Source organism: Ptychodera flava, chromosome 13 (genome assembly GCF_041260155.1).
Source record: "Ptychodera flava strain L36383 chromosome 13, AS_Pfla_20210202, whole genome shotgun sequence".
In the NCBI taxonomy this organism is placed as follows: Eukaryota; Metazoa; Hemichordata; class Enteropneusta; family Ptychoderidae; genus Ptychodera; species Ptychodera flava.
Window position 1 is genome coordinate 16,863,825 of NC_091940.1, and position 25,055 is coordinate 16,888,879.

Here is a 25,055-nt window from a genome sequence, read left to right on the forward strand (position 1 = left end):
CTATTTAGGAAGGAGACCTTGATGTTAAGATTTTTAATAGCAAAACGACAGCAACATTTGTTTTACATGACCATGCACAAGTCTAGTTTCTGTTCCAACGCAAACAAATCGCACAGCAGACAATTCGGCTGAATCAAAAGCTTTCCAAGTGGTTTTATTTTTTTCATAGCTTAGGCCAAAGTAATTAAATTCTTTGTTTTGCGTCCACTCTAAATGGGAAAAGGTACGTGTCTAAGCGGCTGAAAAACACAGACAAGAAAATTAACACAATGTAATTTGATTGCAGCAAATACAAAATTGTAACAAAATTTTAGTTCAGAAAAGCTAAGCGGGTAGGTCCTAAAATTTCCTATTCAAATACACTGTGTGTGTTTTTCATGAAAACCTTAAAAACCTAGGCGGGTAGGGACGCAAAACAAAGAATTTAATTACTTTGGCCTTATCAACTTTTACCGTAAATGTTAAACCACAATTGAATCTAAAACTTGTGTGATTGGAAGTTCATTGCAGACTTTTCTATGAAAAATTGAAACGGGATTCCAACTGTACGGTTGTGAGATACAATAATCCGTTTTAACATTATAAATGCAGACTCCAGTTTGTTTGAATCTGACCACATCAGAACGGAATTGAATGCACTGAAAATACTGAAAATATCAGGCATGGTCACAGAATTACAGTATGAGGTATGGAAACTTTTATGCATAAATGTGGAAGTCTATGAAGAGGAATACATAATTTCATGCATATAAATATGAATTTCACTTTACATACACATATGCATGAAAAGGTGGAGGTGAGATCCCGGCAATACACTCAATACACAGATAAAATTGCAAGTGCATAGAAAACAACTTACTACCACTCACTGTGTTTTTTGTTGGCATTACAGTGATTTCAATAACATTAGGACAGCACTCACAATCTTAGCATCATACAAAATTAAACACACTGTGTTTACTTGTTAAATATAAAAAAAATATTTATTGGTTAAAAAACATTTCCATGAATAACAGAAACTACACTTTTTTTGTAAATTACATGGCTTTCAAAAGAAATGAAATCATAAAGGCAGCCATGATATATGAATCCTATATTCAAATTCCATGTCTTTGTTTATAATAAGTCAATTTGGGATGCGATAGGGAGGTTCAGTTTGCATGGATGAACTTGGAATTGTACATCAACATGCTACGACTGTCAAAAGCAATAATCAACAAGGCCTGTATTATAGGAATGTAACATAGAGGGCGCTATACAAAGTCAAACATCCTGTCTAAATTCATCATTGTTTACAAGAAATGTTTCCTGCCGTTGTATTTTGTGAAAACAAATCGTTTATCTTCAGAGGCCAAAGGTTGAGGGCATTTTCCGTCTTGGTGTGGATGGGTTGCAGCGTCCCTTCTTCCCGGTGTTGCCATTTTCGATCTAGAAGTAAAAAAGAAAGCAGATGCACATTGGTTGTTGTGTTGCCCGAACTTATGTCAAACTGGAGAAAATTTTGAACCAGGAGGTTTGGTTCCCTTGAATTCAGATCTCCCTGTTTATTTTTCACAAGGGCATTTGTATTGGCTGTGACTAATAAGTATGAATGTATTATCGTTTCAGCACCAGCTGTAAGTTGCTACATGCATGCACCGTTTATGGTATGGAAACCAACATTTGTGTACAGCATGTATAACATTGTAAAAGCAACACATTTGTGACTCGCTTTCTTCAGTGTACGTCACCTTCAGAAAAACTGGTTGGTGATGGTTCCGTGATGGTGCAAAGTCAATGCTTTCTTAATCTTTGTAGGCATTATGTTGATTTCAATGATATTGGACATTTGGACAATTCTTGGGGTAAATGGACGGGAGGCATCCCCCTGGAGTGGTAACTTGGTTGTTTTGTTGTTGAACACTTTAACACACACCTTTTAGAACCGACGACCTCCTTTTCGGCGGCTTTTCGTTTCCTTTCCTCAAGTTCAGCATTGGCAGCAGCCAGTTCCTCTTCCATCGCTGTCATGTCAGCTTTGGCTTTCTCTCGTTTGTGCTGTGACACACAGATGCAGTGTGTGTGTGAGAGAGAGAGAGAGAGAGAGAGAGAGAGAGATAATGATGATGACATTAGATGTACATGTCAACAAATAACAAATAACTGTTTGTACAAAGTACTGTTACAGCTTTACTCTGGTTCTATAGCGATGGTTTCAATTGATCTAAAATTCAATGGAAAACACAGGTTTGCACCGTGTGAAGTAGATAGGTACCCTGACAGAACAGATCAAATCAAGAAAAATGTCTCTTTGAGACTTTGATTGCACATAAGACCAGAATAGAAGTAAATTCAGTAGTCCTGCAACAAAGTCTAGCACAATAATATTAATTCTTCATGGTAATCCTGTATTGGATTTGTTCATATGAAACTTGTTCTCCCCAAAGTCCCAATAAACAGATCCAAACAAAACAGTGAGAACAATAGGCACAGGCCAAACCATAATGGTAAAAGGGTGAACAGGTCTTTTCATGCTGCGTGCACAGTCGTCTTTTCCTCTGAGGCTGTGAATTCAACAGTTTCCACAAAGCACTTACTGCTAAAATGACACAGCTGAAACCATGAATACGGTAGTTGGCTGTTACTTGCTATATATACAAGTGTTTCTGTGAGTACTTACATGTCTAGACTTGGCAGACTCTTTGATACTGTAAAACATGGGACCTAGCTCAGCAAGCCACTCTCCGTCCACTGCTGTCACACACTGCATGTATTCCTGTTACAAACAGAAAGTCAGGATATTGTAATTGGAAAACAGTGTAGTGGCTTGTTGACTCTGAGGAGTTCATATTGTGTGGATGGAGTATGTGTAGACAAGCATTGTATTTTAAGGTAGAATACGCCTCGAGGACAGAGAGTCTGACTCTCAAATTTCTACAATTCTTTTCTGATCTACCACTTCTGGGGACTCACTTTAGAGGCCTTTGAGAAAGAAAAACTTTCACCATCTTAGTTTTTCAAAAATCCAAAATTTAATTTTTACCCCACAGAGTCAACACAGGAATGGCAGCCATTTTGAATTTCAAATATTGCAAAATGTTTGGTAACTTGTTTCACTAGTTCCAAACTTTGCATTGTGACTCCTGATTTTTATTGTTGATTTCGAAAGAGAATGGTTGAAAGTTTTTCTGGAAAGTTTGAGCAAAAGTTTAAATCTTTAAGGTTCGAGGTGCATAATACCTTAAGAAGTATGATTTCATTAGGATTCAGGCAACCAATCAGATTGTGATATTTCCAGTGATTAGTTAAGTTACATCATTTTCAAAAACAAACTGTGTCAAAACATCTGAACCAAAATCTGTATGATCAAACGGTCACATTTAAGCAAGATCTACCATTTCATCTTGACTGTGGGATTCCTGAAACTTAGCAAGCTATACCCCATCTGTATAGCACTTGGAGGGAGGTGGGGGGCATTAGGTCTGCTATGGGACAACACTATATCCTGCAAATTCCTAATTACTATGAAAGACAAGTAATTCAAAGCCCCCTCAACACTTCTAAATTCCAACTCAAAATTATGGCAAGGAGACACAATTCCCTCTCACTGTGGCATCCTGCAAGAAAAACTGCAGGATTTCGTTCATATTTACCCATACTTTGTCCCAGTAAATTGGGACTTCCATGAAAAAATGGTGTAAAGAAAGGAAAGAAGTCTCCATAGATGAAAATGTACTCATGCAAATGTCCAAATCTTGAAAAACACTTGTTTTAAAAGTTTTAAGTGTCCAAGAGATATCAAACATACTACAGGAAAGATATGCTCCTATAAATTCAATGACACCATCATGATTAGAGGTGGCATCTGTAGACTACACTTACCTTTGAGGTCATCACAAGTTCATGATAGACGATGTAGTCAGGTGTGAAGCCCATACCATAGAGGGCGCTTGTCGGGTGCAAGTGACAGGGCATGCCTGTACGGACATTGACGTATTCACCAATACCCTGGAATGACAAAGGCAGAGCAGATCATTGATGGGAGTATTGTGAGGGGCAACATGATTTGTGAATGCCAGAGGGCGGATACCGGCATTACTGAGTTTGTTCACAGTGCCCTCATACATGTAGTTGAAGTCAAATGTTCCCTTCATCAGACGTTGGCAACTTCTGGAGTATTCGTTCATAATAGGAAACCTTTACACAGTGGCAGAGAACTACATTTACTTTAAATTGAAGTTTTTTAGTGCTCCTTGAACTTTTTGAACTTACCAAGTACTTATGTATTACCTCATGTAATTTTGATAAAGTTACCACTCTGCTACATGTCACTGTAATATTATGAAAATTTCACTTGAGGGGTAACATTTGGCTTTCTTCCATAACTCTAGTTCTGTCTCTATAGCACATTATTTTTCTTATGCCACTGTACACCTTTGATTCAAATTTGTTATGCTGGGAAGGAAAGTGGCACCTTCTACAACAAGTTTGCCCATTGGTCAAACAGCAGGCTGTTGCTGGCTGATTGCTAAAATGTGTCACCTGACAATTTTGTATGTGCAATACATCAGAGAAAACAAAGCCATACCTTCAGTTTTGCAGCTTGATGGAAGTAGGAGGAACAGATACATTTTCTGAGGATATCCCATCCGGTACCACAGGAAACGATATCCATCTTGTTCTGCTCCATGATTTCCTTCAGTTGTTGCCTCACTTCCCGGACTTTTCTCATAGCTTTGACATGGATGAAATGCTCGTTACTCCACATGGCTGAGTAACTGAAAGAAAACAAACAGAAACAGACATTAAATAATGATCGGTGTGTCATTGATTGACTTGGGCATGGTCATTACCTGGAGGAGAATCAAGCTGAATTCTTGAAACTGTAGATGGAGTGGAGAGACAAACTTTAATGGTCTCAGAGGAAATACTATTGAATTCTAAGGCAGGGTGCCCTCTGAACCACAAGACATCAACCTGCAAGCTCTGGAGAGGAATCTGCCTAGTTCTGGAGATTTTCTTTGGGTTAGCTGTGCACTAATTTTTTATGTGGAAACTACTGCATAGGTTCAGAGAGAAGGCTTGTATGCCTATGTGAGGTGGCACTGCACTGACTCAGACAGCATTCTGTTGTTAAGTTATCCCTGGTATCTGTACAAAACTGTTATTTGAAAACGAGCAAAGCCTATATGTCCCATATTTCTCCAATACGATATAAAAACATAAACATAAGACATGAAATGGTTGCATTAAACGTTACATAGATCACTTACATGCAGCATATTTTAAATACTCATTCATTTTATGAATGTTTCTTTGTCAGTGTGTTGATGTTTTAAATCAGACTTTGTCAACACTGCTGACATGAAATCATGAAAATTCAAAGAACGCTACTGTTGAAATCTGGCAGTACTAATCAGTCACCATTGTTTTCTTTTCAAGGAGATAGGAAACTGTGATATGGTTTAAGTCTGCATTTTCCATTCAAGTTTCCCACACAAAAATGAAGTTGTCTGTGAAATCCATTGAAAAATAATTCTGGGTAAAATAAATTTAATGTAAAAGAAGATTGGTTGTCAGTCACGACTGATGCTCACTTATTATTTTTCCACTGTTGATAAACATTGAGGTATGTCAGGTGATCACTTTCCGGAACAGCAAATTTCTCCCTAGCAGCGTCACTCTCTTCCTCTCTTCCCTTTGGCCGGAAAAATATCGACGGTACTGACAGCATGGAGACAATTATCTGGAGGTAAAGACAGAAGACGTTTGGACGGTGACACAACAGGAAGATCTTTGTCTGTACTCATTTCATGTTGCCTTCATTAGTTGTTCCCTGCAAATCACTCGCCAGTGTATGTATAGAAGTAGATGCCTTCAAGCCGCATGGTCAAATGTGCAGTGGTACTTCTTTGTTATATACGGCCCCCTTGAGCACACATATTGTGATGGTTTTAGTGAACAATAGGCATCATCAGCTCTCCTTTGCTGTGCTTTCATGGTTAAAACCCGGGGATGTGTTCATTTCAGGAATTATATACATGTAGCTCTTAAATCAAGCATGGCCAGCCAAAAGATGAAAGACTGACCACACAATGTGGTGTGATTATGGCCTGAGGTGCTCCAAAGGCCATTATATTCCTGGTAATAGTGAGCTGTACGCCTTAGTTCAGTTTTTAGTATTCTTACGTTTTTTTTTTATTTTGCACTACTGCCCTCAAGGCAAAAAGTCAACCACTTCCTTTGTTTCCCCATCAACGTGTATCCACAAATTGTCATTACAATGGCTTTGGTTAAGATCAGGCCTGTACACCTAGACTGTTTCTTTTCTCTCCTTGGCTGGATAGATGTAGCCAGTCTTCAACCCTAATATCATCCAAAGAGAGTCTCTTTCCTTATCACTCTGATCCAAAATCACTTCAGAGACCAAACTAGGTCCCTGTTCTTTCACTTCCAAAGTGATTTCATACACACTTACATGATTATTATGTATATCAACACCTTGTACATTCCTAAATAATACCTACTGTACACATCTGTTACTTTAAATGATCAATATCTTTTTTTTTCACAGAGCATGTCTCTCATTGTACAAGCTGATTTCATATATTGCACTAACCAAGATCTCGGCACTGCATCCCATGTCACACGAGACAATCAACATCTTAGACATGGCCGGATCAAGTGGAAATTCCACCATTTGTCTTCCCAACGGTGTCAAATTTCCAGTGTTATCCAGGGCCCCAAGTATCCACAGCTGATACATGGAATTCAAAATGTTGTCCTGAGATACAAAAAAAAACAAAAATAAAATAAATCAGGAGATTTTCAGATAGATCTTCAACATATACAGTATTTGCTCTTCCAGCAGTGAACTTGTATTACAAAAGATTGTCAAAATAGAAAAAAAAATTGTTGAAAAAGTACAACTTTCTAAAAGCTAAGTTATGAGTGAATTCCTTTTATGAATACTGAATCACTTTTGAATTTTGGGGATTTCATGTAATAGATTTTGAAAATTTTCCAATCATGTTTTTACGATCTTGAAGAAAAAAATAATTGGCATGCCTGGAGAACCCTAGGCCCATTTTCATTATGGTATTAATCAGTGCTTGTTAGGGTGCCTTTTGTGATCAATAAATACAGACATACTCCCTAGGAGTGTTGAATTGCACTGTAGCTGAGCATGGGCCCAGTGTTTTTCAGTCTTGCCTCACTTTTCTCTATTCACTAATAGACTGCATAGAGGGTGTGCATACCTGAGGTGGTGGGTCCATGAAATGAAACTGGAGCAGATTTTGAACACCGAGAGACTTGAGCAAGAGAACCACATTGGCCAGGTTTGTTCTCTGGATCTCCGGCACAGTCATTGTCAGCAGCTCGTTCTTGTACGCCGTCTCCGTGTAGAGACGATAGCACTGCCTGTGTTGACAAATAGAAATGGACAGAAAAGTACAATAAATTAAGTGTAATTTACAAGTACAGCAGCATGTACATGCACAAAAATTGATACTTAAATGTTCTTACCGTTATATGATAGGTATTCATTATATTTTAATACAAAGAGGACAATCTTCAACAGAGTAGATACTGTAAGTTATCCTTACATGAGTCAAATGTCTTGTAAATAAATGAAAAGCCATCTGTCAAGGTTTTGGCAAAACAGTTAAAGGAGTCCTAGTGACTGATCATGACATGCAGTCTGGTGAAAAGCAATGCGATACATTCTATATTGATTCATTCATCCTCAATGATTTTGCTGAAGAAATCGTGCAGCAGTCTTTGAAAACAGAGACTCTGCTTTGAGAAGTAGAACAAAGACAAGAATAAGTGAAGACTTCAGTTGTTCAGGTTTGCATCTTTGGAAAAGCATCAAATATAAAATAAGGGAGAAATTTCTCCTCCTCACTGACCCTGGTCCAGTTCTGCCGGCACGTCCTGATCTCTGGTTTGCATTGGCTTGGCTGATCGGGTAGACTTGCAGAGCATCCATACCGATGCGAGGGTTGTACACTTTCAGTTTACAGTAACCGGAATCCACAACAAACATGATACCATCCACTGCAAAAAGCAAAAAGGAGCGAAATACGGTATTAAAACCTCAAAACTACAATTTTGTTCTGTCACTTTTGTTTCTTTCTTGCTTAACTCTTTCACCACTGTGGTTTAACCCAAAATCCATTGTTATGAATGGTGAATGAAGATCTGTTTACCGGGAATTAGAGCGAACAGGTTGAGTGTGTGTATAAATCCTGTAATTTATAATTGTATCATTGTTTTATCTGGAGAAAATACATTCAGTTCCTCAAAGGGAACAATATCATTTTTGCTTTACTGAGGATTGAATATCTTTCAGTCTGGTGGTACAGGCTTCAAAACTTTGAATATCTAAGAAGACTTGAACTTTGATTAAAAGATTACACTTTTTGAACAAATATTAATTATAAAGTAAATGACTTACAGGACTTCTAAGTGTCATTTTTGTCACGCAAATTATCAAACACAGACTTTGCAGAACATGTACACACCATGTTACATTTGTCACTATGATTTGGAGCATAGCAATGAACTTAGGGCTTCTCACCTGTCAGTGATGTTTCTGCAATGTTGGTAGCCACAACACATTTTCTGATTCCGTCCGGTGCTTTCTGAAAGATCTTGGCCTGGAGATCCGATGGCAGCTGTGAGTAGATGGGCAGAATTGCCAGCTGTGGAGCATTTTCAATTTCTTCCAGTCTCTCTGTGTGTGAATAAAACAAGAAAGACATTTGTTTTAAAATTTAACGAGGTGACACTTAGACTGTATATTCTCACCACAGCAAGAGTTTGAGATACTGATCTCATACTTTTAATACAAAAATAATTCTGTTTGTTCATGAAACTAGCTAAACTCATTCATTTTTTATTAAATCCCTGTGTGACATAAAACTTTATTTTTGCTTCTGGAATCTCATGTGTTTTACCTGTAGAAATCCACCATATTGAAAACATGGTCGACTGCCTACTCTTTTATGACTCTTTTAGGTGGCAAAATCCTACTTAAGGTACCGAGAATTGTGATGGAAACAGTAAAAGCTTTGATTTACTTCAGGCATAATATTAACACTAATTGAATTAGACAACAACAACTTTGCAAAACAGAAAATAGCCACATCAGTATTGTACCAAAGTGGGCTGGAGAATCTTCCATTCATTTATTACTTAGAACGACAATACGCCATGTTTTGAAAAAATACCACAATGATATGGTGTCGCTCACATTTGATCAGAATTGGTACATACCAGTATGGGTACCAAAGATCGACAATAAATGTTGTTTCTATCTGTTCAGTGCAGGAAAATTCTACGTTGATGTTATGACAATGATTTCTGAACAGTACAACCAGAAAAATAACAAGAAATATTTAAACCAGAAAAACAAAATGACAAAAGTAAATAAGGTCTGAAACTTTAGGTACTGGAGGTCAACTTTAGCAACATACATAGCTGCGAGGAATGTTTCAACACAGCTAGTCCCTCTAGTTTGAGCAGGTCTGTTAATATGTAACAGTTCATTAACAATGACAGGAAATGACTCAAAGTCAGTGGAGTAGCCTATTTCAGTCACTGGCATGCCACCACTCCTGCACATTTGCAGGATTTCTCTTTTTCTTACCTCATTTGCACATTTTTGAAACTGACATGTTCATTTGAACAACGTCACATCTCAACCCCTGGGTCTACCTGTACACCAAATACTGAGATAGTAGGTGTGGAGGTTTGGGAGCCTTTATGTGTGACGGACATACATCCGCACATACATACATACACACATACATACACACAGACATACAGATGCCACAGACTCACCATAAAGCTCTTTTTGGTATTTATATACATACTAAATATGAGCTAAAAAATCAGAGTTATAATTTTTATGATAATCTGGTTTCTATAGTACAGCACTTGGACAACCAATGCTATGACATTGGAAAAAAGACTCTTGGAGAGCAATTCTGACCTGCAATGAGATCACAAGTGACTTCGATATCTTCCTGACCAGGCATGAATACCAGGATATCACCTGGAGCTGGTTGAAGATGTATCTGCAGGGCTTGCTTGATGGCAGCGTCTACGTAATCCTCCACTACATTCCGGCTGAAGAGAACATCAACAGGGAAGGTACGGCCAGGAATCTATGGATAGAAAATGTAACACATTGCAACTGAATGCTGAATGCCAATGCACAGTTGATGCTGACACAAGATTCAAAGTCTCACTGCTGTGCATTTGTCTGCAATAAAGTCATTCTGCAAATTTATCTGGTCCTTATTCAAAAGTTTTCCAAACAGGTGATTGCAAACTGTGATAGGTGGTCAGGGAGATGATAAAATTCCAAGAGTGAGTATACTCTTCAAGGATGAGAACATTTTCGGTAAGGAGCTTACTGGCTAAGCTTTGCGAGTAACCAGCCAATTAAGCTAGTGACTGGCTGAAAAACAAGCATGCTGTGGATCATTGAAATTGTATTGGATTAAACATTCTGATATTGATAGTGATTTATCAATGATATGTCTCACTGGGAGAGAATTTGATATATTTTATTAATTATCAAATACCTTAACCCTTTGAACCCGGTTTGGACATAAATGTTCGATGACGTCATAGAGTACCAGGCGGTCTGGGTGCAAAGGGTTAAAGAATATGTACTGAAATATTTGGAAAATAGATGTTTACTACGTACCTCAAATATTGCAACATTGCCGAAAAAAGTAGCAAACTTGGATGCATCCATGGTCGCTGATGTTACAATTAACTTAAGGTCGGTTCTCCTGGCAACCACCTGGTATACAAACAGACAAATCACGGTGGAACAGATATCACACTGCGAAAATTATGACACTTCCATACTTGAAATGTTCACTGGTCATCTAAAACCATAGTTTTGACAAGTTCAGTGTTCTTTATCATCACAATACATTGTACATGGTTAAGATGGTAGCTGTCAACATGTGAGCTTGAACTCTCATCAACTCCATTCCTTTCTTGAAATCACCACTAGGGGGCATTATAAAGCTCAATCTGAACTCCCTGCAGGATAAGTATGGTGGTTCAAATTTAACAGTAACTTTTAGGTAGCATGCACCTTGGGGACAGATATTCAGACTCTCAAATTTTTCCAGTACTTTTCTGCTCATATTGAGGTATAAAGCTATTTGGAGTTTGGAAAGTTTTCACTGTAATAGTTTCCTGAAAATTGAATTGTTAATTTTTCTCCATAGAGTTAAGACAGGTATGGACGCCAATTTGAAGTTGAAATATCAGTAAAAGTTGCGCAATTTGTTTCTCTAGTACAAAAGTTTTCACAGTGATCCCTGAGTTTTATTACTTCTTGATTTTGAAAAAGTATTGTTGAAAGTTTGCTTAAGGAAAGTTTGGGAAAAAGTTTAAGTCTTTCACTTTCGAGGTGCAGTGTGTACCTGAAGAAATTCATGCTGAAAGGGCTTTTTGATAACAAACCTCTCTAAGAAGTCCAAAGAGTACATCAGTGTTCAGCGACCTCTCGTGAGCTTCATCCATGATAACGGCACTGTAATTGTCAAGGTCAGGTTCACTGAGCGACTCTCTCAACAGAATACCATCGGTCATGTACTTGATCAAGGTTTTCTGAAACGACAAAAAACAGCACAAATAAATAATCTATTTTTCAGCTACATCTTTATGATTTGGTTACTACAATTGCTTTCAATGTAGCAGTGGTTGGATCTGTATACAATGGCTTGAATCACCTCATTTCTCATTTGTAGCCTAAGAAGAGTCATATTTCTGTATAAGGAATATTCTTACTACAGTCAGAGGCTTGTAAACCCTTTACTGTCGTTTGCAGATAAGAATGGACAGTGAAATTGATCTAAATGTTATCACACTTGTGTAATTGGTTTGTAAATTTGTTTCAAAATTTACTACAGGAGCGGTAACTTTAGTTGAGTTGCGGCAAACAACAGACGGATGATAGTGTTGTTTCACAGTAGGCTCCTGCTGTAATTGTTGATATAAAGCAATTAAGTAGACAAAGATTAGTGTCTGTTTGTGTAGGGTAAAGATTTCCTGACTTTCTGTCCCCAACAACTTTCTCACTTATTATTTCTGGGGTATAGGAACACCTCTTTTCTTGTAGATCACGATTTTTTGCCAAAGAACTTTATACAATGCAAAGGCAACAAGAGTCTAATGACAACTAGACTCTGACTTGGCTTGTGATACAATGTAACTCAGAGCAGCGGTATATAAGGAATGTAATATGAGTCTGAGTACCCTGTATATGAAGTGCACTGTGAAGTGTACTCCCTGGTGTGTGTTTATTGTGGGTCCATAAAAGCTCTTTGATTTTCACCGCAGTTATAACAACTTAGTGCAACTTCTGAGGCAAGTTTTGGAACAACTTTACAAACCAATTACACAAGTGTGACAACATCCAGATCAATTTCACTGTCCATTCTTATCTGCGTACCAGTGTAAATGAAATGGAAACTGCAAACTTTCAAATTTTACACCATGACGAAATGAAGGGAGACAATATGCAGTAATCTTCAAAACTGTTATCATTACAGAGTTTAGTGAATCACAAAAGATGAGACACAGCTTTAACCGTACTCATTTAGCATTGCTGTGGCTGTTTTCAGCTACTAAAGTCTGAACAATATGGGAACTGTTGAAATGTTTGACTTACATATGATGTAACGTCTTCAAATCGAATTGCATAGCCCACTTCATCTCCCAGGTTGACATCCAGCTCCTCACTGACACGTTTAGCGACAGACATGGCGGCCACTCGACGTGGCTGTGTACAGCCAATCATGCCATAGTTGCTATAGCCATCCTCATGTAGATACTGATTGTAATTAGAGAAAGGAAACCAGGAAATCAGAACAGGAACACTGTTGCAGTGCATACACTAGCTATGAACAGCAATTCCTGAATATGACATCTTGATCATTTCTTTAAAATAACTGTTTCAATGGTCTGCTCAAAATAACAACATTTATTCAATAGTATATTCTGGGTAGATTGTAAAAATGTTACTTCTAAATACATGTACATGTAGGAAGCTCTGACTGCTATGGGAAATGTCTGTGTGGATTTTGTGTCTTAAGAGAGATATACCTGAACTATCAGGAACGGAGATAGAATTTTTTTACCCCTGCAGGACAATCATAAAATTTTGACGTAGGATTCATTATAGTTGTCTGTATTGTTTGACAACATCAATAATATGCAGTTTATGGAAATGCGAGGATTCCAAAACATTCCTTAACTTTTATCCAACTCTATCGTAAACTGTCAAATCACACTGACCTGTGTTAGCTGTGTTGTCTTCCCTGAGCCAGTTTCACCGACGATCACGACCACATTGTTGTCCCGGATGATGCTGAGCAGTTCCTGCTTGACGGCAAATATCGGCAGATACTGCCTCTGTTCTTGGAGAGATTTCTGCTTGGCGAAATCACTAGACGCCTCCGTCTTCTCCTTCATGTGTTCAGCAAACTGCTGCTGTGACTTGTAGTTCACGTCCCCTTCCTTGTTTGTGTCCTGGTGACAATGAAAAACAAAATTCAATATAATAACTGTGATTTTCAGCTCTGCTACATGTGGTAAGTTACAGGACAGTGTTTTTGCAAAGGTTGGGAAACGTTGGTTAATGATTTTGGAAGCCCGGTTTCTGCTGTCTCCCAATCTGATTGCATTGATATACAGTACCAAGGAGTACCCTGGTAACATTTGCCTGCTTACCACACTTAACGAAAAACACTTCGGACACATCCAGTCATGCTTTTGTCTCAAATTTGTCCTTTTGAGTAAAATAACGGACTTGCACAGAGAAACTTTCATTACTGGCAAGTCAGACATGCTTAAGTAAACATAGTTAAGGAAGTTGTCGTCAATACCTTTTCATCCTCATTTTTGACACCCATGATGTCACCCAGCTTGGTTCCGGCTAACTCCCAGTGTTTCTGCTGGGCTTTCTTCCTCTCTTTCTGTTCTCGGTGTTGTCTGACCACAACGCTTCCCTTGCGAGACACAATTGCCATATCTGAAGTACCATCCTGTTCAAATTTATCGATAAATTATCCATAGTCATTATTGGAGAATAATTATTGGAGAATTAAGGTAGTATGCACCACCTCAGAAGTGAAAGACTTAAACTTCGCTCAAACTTTTTCCCATGACACCTTCAACTATCCTCTCACCAAATCAAGAATAAAAATCAAGGGTCATTGTGCAGAGCTTGGTACTAGAAAACAAGTTATCTTAGATTTACCGATATTTGAAATTCAAAATAGCTGCCATCCCTGTGCTATACAATGGGAAAAAATAAAATGCCCGATTTTTAAAAAACCAAGACAGTGAAAATTTATCTTACTCCTAGAGCTTTAAAATGATCCCCACCCCACAAGTGAAAAGCATAGGAGAAATTTTGAGAGTCGGAATATCTTTCCTGGAGGCGCATTCTACCTTAACTACAATGGTGCAGGTGAAGCTGGTTCATTGCCAATATCAAAACAAGGCTGGGTTTTTGTTGATACATTTTCTCAAATAAATCACTCTGAATATGAAAGTGAATTAACCACCACTCCTTCCCTGTGTGTTGGTCAAAGTTCTTAAAGAAATGAAGTTATTTCAATGCTCGGTGTTAATTCGAGTAGGCAGTTTTCAGAGCTTTCAGTAGGTCAAAGAAGTCTAATTCTGGATATTCTGGCCCATGGGATCTCCTGGCTATATAAAACTCAGATACTTATGCATTTCTCCAGGAGGAAGATGAGTTGGAATATATAACATAAATAGACCATATGAGAAACAAACAAAAATAAATAAATATATAAAAATAAATAAGAAAGGCAGAAAGCACACCAGTCTATCATTGCTCACACAATAGATCCTGATTACATGCATAAATGCCTGTTGGACAAAACCATTACCTTGATGGGTATGACAGGTTCAGGTTGCTTGGTGAAGACAATCCTTCCATCCAAGAATGGTGGTACAATGTTATGCACAAGTAGATGTACCCTGGCCACATTGTCTTCTTCTAGTTCCTCGTCATTGTCAACTTGCATGACCACACCGCTAGTCAGCATTCTGTTCATCTCCCATCTGTCATTGTCCTGTTAAATTAACAAAAAATAGTTGTTTTGGTTTAATAACAGTTCCTTTTACAGTCATACAAGAATCTTAATGAATTATGATTTGTATATATTGACAGGTTCATTGTGACTCTGATTGTCAATGGAATGAGATTTCAATTCGTCAAAACTCTAGTTGGGACAATCCAAAGCAAAAGCGATACCAGAGGCTTGAGGAATCAAATGAATTACACTTCAAATACAGTAAAAATCTGTGTATCCTTGTCAGTCAAGGGAACAAGAACAAGTGACCATTATATGGAGGTGGCCTTTCTGTAAAAGGTGTAACTGAGCGGTGAATTCAGGAAAAGATGACAGCAATGATAAAGTTTGAGATCAGAAATCTCTGAATATCATCATATGTCCATTTAATTTCTGATAAAATGTTGATGCAGCTTTAAAAATTGATTCAAAAAGACTCAATTCATACTTTCAGTCTAAGAATTTGTTGACAGAGGCCATTCTTCGTAGTCTGATATGCTGACCATTATTTACAGGTTTTGTATAACAGTGGAGCAATTACATGTGGTCATGCGGCTGTTCTACAGTGGGCCTTTAACATGCAAACTGTTACGGTACTGCCACAAGGTGACCATTATAAGGTGGCCACTCTGTAAGGGTGACCGCTAAGACAGGTTTGACCATAAACAGCTAAGTGTAATAATGGTGAATTTTTACTGCAAAATATTGGGTTTACTGCGGTAGTTTGTTTAACTATTTAAACACAATTCAGGCTAAGGAATCTGTCTGATTACAATAGTTATTTAGCATATTGACCATTTAAGAAACTGAAGTCTCTTTTTATGCTCTTCAGCTATCCTTGATGGTGTCCACAAAAAAACTCTTCAAAAATTCAATTTGTGTAAAACTTACTGTCAAGAACCTGACCACTTTATCTAGTGTATGCTAATGTCTTTTTTAACCAGAAAACTGTTAGTGATGATAGCCTTAAAGTGAGATCACAGTTGAAATAACTTTGTCTGAGGGAGGGAGTACTCCTAGTACAGTTGACAGTTAATAAGTGGAAACAACATATGATCTGTACAACACGGTTGCTGATACATGTAGTCAAGACACTATACCTTATTGATTTGTCTTTGCTGAGCCGATATTCTCTTGACAACTTTTCTTTGCATTTCTTCTTCTTTCTTCTTGGTGTATTCATCAGACATGGCGGCGAATGGATTGTTCTGATCGTCGTACCCTTCATCCATGCCATACCACTGCCTGTCTAACCTCTGAAATGATGGAACGATAGCTTAACTTTCACCACCTTTGTTTGGAATGGCCCTATTGTTTTCAGAGGAAAGCAGATCCTCTATGCAGAGACATGGGGGTGACAGGGTTGGATATCAACCACCATGACTCGGTTCTGAACTATATTTACAGGCCTGGGACATATTGCAGTAAAATACTGCACAACTCGGTATGCTTCAGAAAACACATCTTCACATAATGGGTTTTCTGCAACTTTAAAACAAAACGGAGTACAGTAAAACTGTAAAATACTGCCATTTACAGCAGTGTGTTTCCGGTTGAACAGCATCTGAAAGTACAACAAATCTTACGAGAAATTACAGAAATTTTAATCTTTTACTTCGTTTCAAATGATTTGTTAGAATATCCTGGACATAGAGGGCAATGATGACAACCTGCAACTGTGGTGTTCAAAGGGTTAAGATATACAAATTTAGCAAAGCATATTAACAATATGGCTGACAGTGAACAATTTTAATATTTACATGTTTACCTTTTGCTCGTCTTCCCAAGCAGCTCTGTCTTCCTCATTCTCCAACTTTGGACCCTTGCTACCTGAAGATGATCATGACAGAAAAGAAGAAATTGATAAAACTATGCAGGTCTGACACTTTTTGGATGTGAATCTCCCATATATCCTTTGGCAAGTGGAAAAGTTGGTCAAAACATGAATGAACACGGTGATGATAAAACTATTACTTGAGGGTTGTCGAACTTCAACTGAATGAAACACGAGATCACACTCTTATTATGAATTTCACTAAAATAATGCACAATAATAGAGGTTATTACAAAAATATCAGTGAAACATTTGTGATACATATGCATGATGCGAAGTGAAGGGCATGGCATGACACTAGTGTTTGAATGCATCCTTTGTGGTGTTTTTGTAATCAAAAAGGCCAAATAGCAACTGTTTTTGGTGCAACGTATGTATCAGAACAAGTTTACTTCTATTCATAGCAGTGTTCTCCCCAGGCAGTTTTAGCGTAGCGGCCCCGCTACGCTTACACTTTGCCCCGCTACGCTTCCCATTGTTCCGCTACGCTTTGGACAGTTTCCTCTACCCTTGTTTTGACCACAGGGGCTCATAAGTGCCTATTTAAGTCAATATTACAGCGTTTTTCTTTCTTTTTCAATGTTACAAATAAAGCTGAAGAGCACAACATTTGTGTAGCTGTCTTTTGTGTAGCTTGTATTGGCATGTATAGTGCGCCCTCAATGGGGAATGTGATCATATGTAAATACGACCTTTAGTTCCGTGACCTCTAGCCAATTCCTCTGGCCATGCCTTCTGTGTTTACTGTACTATTAGTACAGTAAGCATAGCGAGGGCAGGGCAGGAAGTAGGCATGGCTAGAGCCGGGCCTAGAGGTCACGGAACTAAAGGTCACATTTACGAGGACTCACTGTACATGCCAATACACGCTACACAAAAGACAGCTACACAAATGTTGTGCTCTTCAGCTGCATTATTTGTAACATTGAAAAAGAAAGAAAAACGCTGTAATATTGACTTAAATATGCACTTATGAGGCCCTGTGGTTTTGACTAGCTTCATTCACAGTTTGTCAACACGCAGTCCGTGTGAATGGAGAACGTACGTGTGAAAATGTGTGCACGCGTAGTGTGTGAAGTCACTAAAAGGCAAGCTTAGTGTGTGAAGTCGCTAAAAAGCAAGCGTGAAAAGGGAAGTGTCATTACTATAAAACAATGAAACTTTGCCCAGTTTATTTCAATCAAGAGTGTGAACGATAAGCACAAGGCAATCTGTGCTGTGTAGTATCCGCCTTATCACCGGCAAAATGGTAGACGGAAAACACGGTCTTGATCAACACATTATACGGCATGGCACTAAAGAAACAATACAAGCGCTTGCTGGAAACTGCATTTAAACGGTGTAGAATTGTGCCTGCAGCACCATTTTTCATCGAGACCAACGAGATCATGCCTCGCAAATCGGCAGCTCCGATGTTCGACATGAAGTCCTGGCTTACAGCAGCACGACCGACTGGGGGGGGGGGGGGGGACTTGTGTACGTAATCCAATAGTCGCGGTCACGTCTCTCGAGATGGTGACGAGAATGCTTTTATCGGTTTATAGAATTCGTGTGCTGTGGTATATAATAAAAAAACGGTATTTTAAAGAGTTTTTAATTATTTATCTTGTTTCTGAATAGTTTCGCCGATGCATTAACCTTTGCAAACTTCAATTTGCCCTCGACTTTACAGCGAGGTCACGTTTGGTCCATTCAAAATGGCGGCTATCAAACTTGGTTACGTTCCGTTGTGGGAGCTAGTCGCTAGTCGCTACATATTAACGATCAATGCGGATCACGTACAGCAGCCGCTGCTGCACAAAAATCTTGCGAATCATTTCCAACAGTTTTATTTCTTTATTTGTGCGTTGTGAACAACCAAATAACCTCTTATCTGATCTACTCGATTCATGGATTTCTGGCGGTGAGTCTTGCGCGCGTATAGTTTTAGCTAACTTGGACCGTGCGTTGATCGAAGTCTGACATAGAATATTCGATTGGTCGTATGACTACTTTGTCTTTTTTGGTGATCGTTCATAAGAAGAGCGAGAAATTTATGGGAGTTCTATTATCCAATGTAAGAGTTTCATATTTATTTTTTTCACATAGGTATAGGTATACTGTGCAAACTTTGCAAGAAGTACAATTTGTCATGTATATTTTCTGCATTTCTGTTGACTTATCAGGAATGAAAGTTTGGGCATATTTTTCAAGGAAAATACTATATGGTTTGACTCAATATTTTTTGTATTTGTGTGTGTGTTGTGCCTTTGCATATATTCAAATTCATTGTAATATTATGCAAATTAGATATGCAAATTTTGTGCAAATTAGCCACTACCCTTCACCTTTTTCCTGAGGAGAACACTGCATAGCAAAGTGCGGAATGCTATCAATGCGCACCTGATGCGTACATAGCATGGACATATTCTGACAATCATCCAACAGGTCCCATGAAATTGTTAAACAGCGAATGCTAAGAGGCACAAACAGAACTCACTGCCTCTGGGGCACCTGGAATCATCTACTGTCATGTACATGTCATGGCATTAGTGTATGCAATGTTCCATTTATGGTTAGATTATGATAACGTACTAAAGAGATGGGGTACGGGTGAAATGTCGATGGAAACTCTTTTTGCTCTCACATGATCAAGCAAGACGTATGATTAAGCACACATGGTAATACTGAGTACTAAGGAATAGCTGTGTGTTCACAGAGTTGGTAAATTCATGATGCGAAGAAAGACATTACCTTCAGAGTATCTTGGAGTAGCACCAGAATGCTTTCTATCCTTGACCCACTGATTGTATTTGTGAGACGGCGTCGGTAAAGGCGTGTCGTCAACTCTCTTCCTAGATCTGAGAAGCAGTGAATCAAGTCACAATTCAATTCAATATCACACAGACCACATTTCTTGCATGAAACAAAAGTTTTGAAAATCACAGAAACAGCCATTTTTACAAGAACAATTGTTGAAAGAACTGAGAGATGTGGGATAGTTTGTTATTCAGGCTGTGTACTCTTCCACCATCATGAAAAACCCTTTTATAGCTGCCCGTACATCAGGAAATGCCTGTACTGTGTCATGTATATGGTTTCCAGAGTCATCCGTTGGCCCTTCTTACCAGATTCTTTAACTGTTTACTAATGTACCGTATCATACAGTGCTTGTACTGGTACATATTCATTGCATTCAGGATATATAAAATACTTGTACATTGGAAAAGAAATGTAATACATGTACATATATTCCCAAAATATTTGACCGCAGCATCAATTTGATAAACACTCCTAACTATCAATCAATCAATCAATGAAACACATTTCTATAGCGCCAAATTCCAAAACACAATGTTGCTTTACAGAGTTCAGTATGCTCTACTAAACAGAAAAGTTTTGATGTTCTTCTTAAAAAATATAAAGAGTGGGTGACTGGCGCACTTCTAATGGGACACTGTTCCTGGCGAGGGGTGAGAAGGCAAGATTGCCATAGGTTTGCTGGTTACTCTGTGGTACTTGAAGTAGAATTTTGTCATTAGATCAAAGAACTCTACGTGAATCTTGGTGTGAACTATACCTTTTGTCATATTCTCTACTTGACCTATGACTTCTGTCACTTCTTTCACTCCAGTCACGTCGGTCACTTCTGTCGTTGTCTCTGACGGAATGTGCAGGGGACGGCATATCCCAGGTTGATTTCTTGGTTCCAACCTCCTCATCGTCGTCCCAGCTTGACCGTGACGGAGTTTCAAGACCTGATGTATTCACAGAAATTATGAAAAAAGACGAGAGACGAGATAAAATTATCATCTTGGATACTGATACTAGAGTTGGAGAATCATTCCTACGACAGACAAACCTCTCCTTTATGGATATAATTGCACTTTCTGCGACTTTTTTAGTGTTTGGGTTTTTTGATGATCCACACAATGCTAAGTGCCTAGCTGTAGGTCGAGAGCTTTGATATAGAAACTGTTTAGTCTACTTCCTGCCTGGTTCACTTATCTCTATCACGAAAACTTGGTTAAAACCAGTAAAGTATGATATTCTAAATATGATATTTAACAAAGCAATACTTGACCATTTGGAGACCCTAAAATTTCCAAACACTCATAAACATAAAGTTGACTGATTCGGACCTGACTGGCTGGGACATACATACTCATGGTGATTTTTACTGACTTGATATAAATGTGATATTTTTGTAACAGCTGTACATTTATGTGGTTGTGCCATCTTCAGGGTATCTTGATTTTTGTGTCAATTTTGAACAGCTTGGTCTGAAAGGGGTGAAGCAATCAAAGGCTGATACCAGGCCTGGTTTCACCTTGAAGAAGCGACGAAAGACATTACCTTTAGGTCTGTATCTTGGTGTACCAGGTTCCTCTGATCTCTGCGGTGTGTCATCCCACTCTCTCCTGCTACTTCTGTGACTGCGTTCTGATCCACCACTTCTATCTCTATCTCTGTCTCTGTCTCTGCCCCTGTCTCTATCCCTGTGTCTGTCACCTCTGTCTCTATCACGCTTATAGTCTGGTGGAAAATTGTGATGATAAACTCTTAAAAGTGCTTTGCGATGAAGTGGTATTTGGCATTGACATAACAAAAAGTGTTTGACTTACATTTTTGTGTGTACATTTGCTGGTTACATATGTTAGCTTCAATTTTGTAACATTTACATACATGGTCTCTATGTTTCTATACCCAGTTTTCTGTCAATTTGTTTTACAGTACTGAAAATATCCACTTTCAGCTACGTGTGTGGACATATATTATGTGCAGCCTCATATTTTGTTTGATATCTCTACACATGTGACAATCAGCTATGGAGCACTGATCACCTTTCATGACAGAGTATGTTATGCTGCACTTTGTTTTTCAATGCTGAGGTTGATGGAGTCTATATGATGAAAGTTTCCCAATTTCAGCATGACAGGTGTCTTAAAATGCTCACCTCTGTCTTTCCTTCGATCTCTGTCCCTGTCCCTGTCTCTGCCACTGTACTTTTTATCTTTGGACGTTGCGTACACTCCTCTGGATTCCCTCTCTTTCATCTTCCTGTGCATGGTGTCTTTGGCTTCACTGCTGACGCCTCCAGGATGTGACGGTGTCTCAACTTGGTGTGCTCGGTAGTTCCTGACAAAAATATTATCAGCAATTCTATATGGTTATTGGTTACTGGGATATGGGTGCTTCATTTTTTTTGTTTAGCTCTTGGAGAATGCTGTCCTAATTATGAATTTGGCTTGATGTGCTAATATTAATACAATTTTTAAAACCATCTGAAGTCTTTGTTAAGGTTCTCTTGAACTATGAACCAATGCATCTCTGCAGTCTATTTCTTTTCTTTGCTCAATCCATATACAGTAGAAAAATGGTGTCTATGCTTGATGTACGTCAGTTATTATGGCGTATACATGTAGGCCATGGAGTACATGACCCTTGAGCATGTTTCTGGGAGCCGCCATTACCAGAAGTTGGTAATGGCGGCTCCCAGAAATGTTTTTGGAACGCAATCGACGTGTTTGAACAAATACTAAACCCCATAAACAACAAGGTTTGTGTAGTATAGTGTTTAGTCTTCAGTAGTGATAAATCGGTACGACCAAATGCAGTAAATATGAGGGATTTCACATCAAACTGCCGCGTCATGTGCGAAGCGCTTATTTTGAACGCTACAGGGCCTTCTAGCGATACTGGTGACCGAGGTTGCAAAAACCAAAACTATCCGACCGCCTGACCGTAGAGCTGCAATTTTGAAGCTAAGTTCGGGAGAAATAAGAAACGTGAATTTACCTATGTTTTGATTTTCCTGTGCTGTATTTATCATATTTGTCGCCGTCGTCGTCATCATCATCATCTTCTGCATTTTCTTCGTCGAAATCATCCCTGTAGGACAGTACTTTAGATTTCTTCTGTTCGTCAGAATCAACATTTCTCTCTTTTCGCTTTCTCGCAGCTAACACATCAAGTCCCAGTAAAGAAGCCCTCGGGATTTCATTTGGGTTTTTAAAAACCGGTTTGTCACTTTTGTCTTTTGGTTTCTTCTTTATAATGAGTCCTCCAACTTGACTGCTAGATCCCTCAAGTCTATGAATCGATGGATCGTCATCCATGTCCAAAAAACAGCAGGTCTCCACACACCGAGCACAACGAAGGTCGACAACGACTACAAAACGTCCGTATTTGTACGTTTGTAATGCTGTATAATTCCCCTGTACACGATATTTCTGGCTTGCAGAACGACAATCGTAAGGTAGTTATCACAAATATTGTGATATTTGTCCTGAACGTTTTCTGAAATTATTAAATATCTTCATGACACACTCTGTTTTGACAAGCAGGTGAGCTCTCACATTTCCTCTTCGAAGTAAGTCGCCATTTTATATGTATGTTTGGTTGTTTGCTCTTTACTCTAGTTCACTCAGGGATGGACCATTTGATATTCGGGGTGGGTGGGTAGGGTGGAAGATGAACTCGGAAGCATTATTTTTCTCTAAGCTTCCCTTGGAATTATTTTTATTAACTTAGCCAATTCTGCCAATGTTTGTCCTTCCTAAAAGAACATTTTTTTTCGCGCGCGCATGCGCACACCTGGTTACCAATATTCCCTGTTGATTTTTTGACGAAATGTTTTTCGTGCTGCAGCATACAGTTCACACCAAACTACAGGCGTCTGCTTCAGAAAGAAAAATTGGAAAGAGGAAAGAAACTACTTGTACTTCAAGATTACTGATAGAGGACAATGTGACTGCTAAAGAAATAATTGCTGACGCAGTCTTTAAACCAGATATGAACTGAATATGCTCACGTGTTTTAAAACAGGTTCATTAATAGTAGTACGCTTCACAGAACAATAAGATATATTTTATCACTAAATGAAGCAGGTTTTTTCAACATCGCACAGTACTCTCAGATTTTAATCACTAATTACAAAACTTTATTTAATATGCAAATGAGCTGTTAATAAACTTGACGCTGCTCAATGCTTCATGGGACAATTAGATATCCATCAGATCAACATTTGAAGCACGTTTTATTTAATTTAATGCAGTAATTTTAGAGTAAATCACTACCGGTAATTACAAAGTTCATTAAATATGCAAATAATCACTATATTAACTTGACACTGTTCAATGATTCATAGCACAATTAAATATTTATCAAATCAATATCTGTAGCACATTTCACAAAATTTGGTGCCGTAATTTCAGAGTCATATACCTAATTACAAAGTTTATTAAATATGCAAATGAACACTTAATTAACTTTACACTACTAACTGCTTTACAACACAGTTAGATATCTGTCAGATCAATATATGCAGCAGTTTTCATCACATTTGATGCAGTTATTTCGGAGTTATATGACTACTTATAAAACTTCATGAAATATGCAAATGAGCTAATTATTAACTTGACACTGTTCAATACTTCTCAGTACAATTGGATATTTATCAGATCAACATCTGTAGCAAGTTTCATCAAATTTAACGCTGTAATATTGGAGTAATATCACTAATTACAAAGTTCATTAAATATGCAAATAAACCCTTAATTAAGTTCACACAAGTAAATGCTCTACACCACAATTAGATATCTGTTTGATCAGTATCTGCAGCAGATTTCATAACATTTGGTGCAGTTATTTTGGAGTTATATCACTAATTACAAAACTTCAAAAAATATGCAAATGACCTATTTGTTAACTTGTCACTGCCAAATGCTTCTCAGTACAATTAGATATTTATCAAAACAATATCTGTACCCAATTTCAAAGACTTGGGTGCCGTAATTTCAGAGTTATATACCTAATTACAAAGTTCCTTAAATATGCAAATGAACCCTTAATTAATTTCACACTACTGAATGCTTTACACTACAGTTAGATATCAGTCGGATCAGTATCTGCAGCAGATTTCGTCACATTTGGTGAAGTTATATCGAAGTTATATGACTAATTACAAAACTTCATGAAATATGCAAATGACCTATTTATTAACTTGACACTGTCCAATTCTTCTAAGTATAATTAGATATATATCAGATCAATATTTGTTGCAAGTATCATCAAGTTTGGAGCAGGATCTTTCAGAGTTATCTCACTGATTACAAAAC

General features: G+C 38.1%; 1 protein-coding gene across 2 annotated transcripts; it reads right to left on the reverse strand.

Annotated features, from left to right (window-relative positions):
* Nucleotides 1-956: 956 nt before the first annotated feature.
* On the reverse strand, nt 957-23,335 carry LOC139147607 (pre-mRNA-splicing factor ATP-dependent RNA helicase PRP16-like). Of its 2 annotated transcripts, XR_011555763.1 has the most exons (25): nt 22,735-23,331; nt 21,893-22,074; nt 21,292-21,471; nt 20,516-20,693; nt 19,690-19,796; nt 16,891-16,952; nt 16,223-16,378; nt 14,937-15,122; nt 13,905-14,063; nt 13,315-13,548; nt 12,689-12,850; nt 11,479-11,625; nt 10,703-10,801; nt 9,980-10,154; nt 8,564-8,719; nt 7,893-8,040; nt 7,239-7,401; nt 6,599-6,763; nt 5,577-5,725; nt 4,568-4,757; nt 3,862-3,987; nt 2,660-2,755; nt 1,916-2,037; nt 1,231-1,428; nt 1,138-1,192 (listed from the first exon to the last, which is right to left on the reverse strand). XR_011555763.1 is itself a non-coding variant. In XM_070718757.1 (24 exons), the coding sequence occupies exons 1-24, from the start codon at nt 23,052-23,054 to the stop codon at nt 1,293-1,295; spliced, it is 3,798 nt and encodes a 1,265-aa protein (XP_070574858.1). In that variant the 5' UTR covers nt 23,055-23,335; the 3' UTR covers nt 957-1,292. The 2 variants fall into 2 exon arrangements, 1 of the variants encoding a protein (XP_070574858.1); XM_070718757.1 differs by having other exon boundaries at nt 957-1,428; nt 22,735-23,335.
* Between the last annotated feature and the right edge of the window lie 1,720 nt (nt 23,336-25,055).

Bases quoted from the DNA above. Each gene is read 5' to 3' on its own strand.
- LOC139147607 (XM_070718757.1), bottom strand. From the start codon at position 23,054: ATGGATGACGATCCATCGATTCATAGACTTGAGGGATCTAGCAGTCAA. The intron at 15,123-16,222 runs GTATAGTGTCTT...TTAATTTAACAG, and splicing joins AGCAAAGACAAATCAATAAG to GACAATGACAGATGGGAGAT. The intron at 10,155-10,702 runs GTACGTAGTAAA...TTCTATCCATAG, and splicing joins GCAATGTTGCAATATTTGAG to ATTCCTGGCCGTACCTTCCC.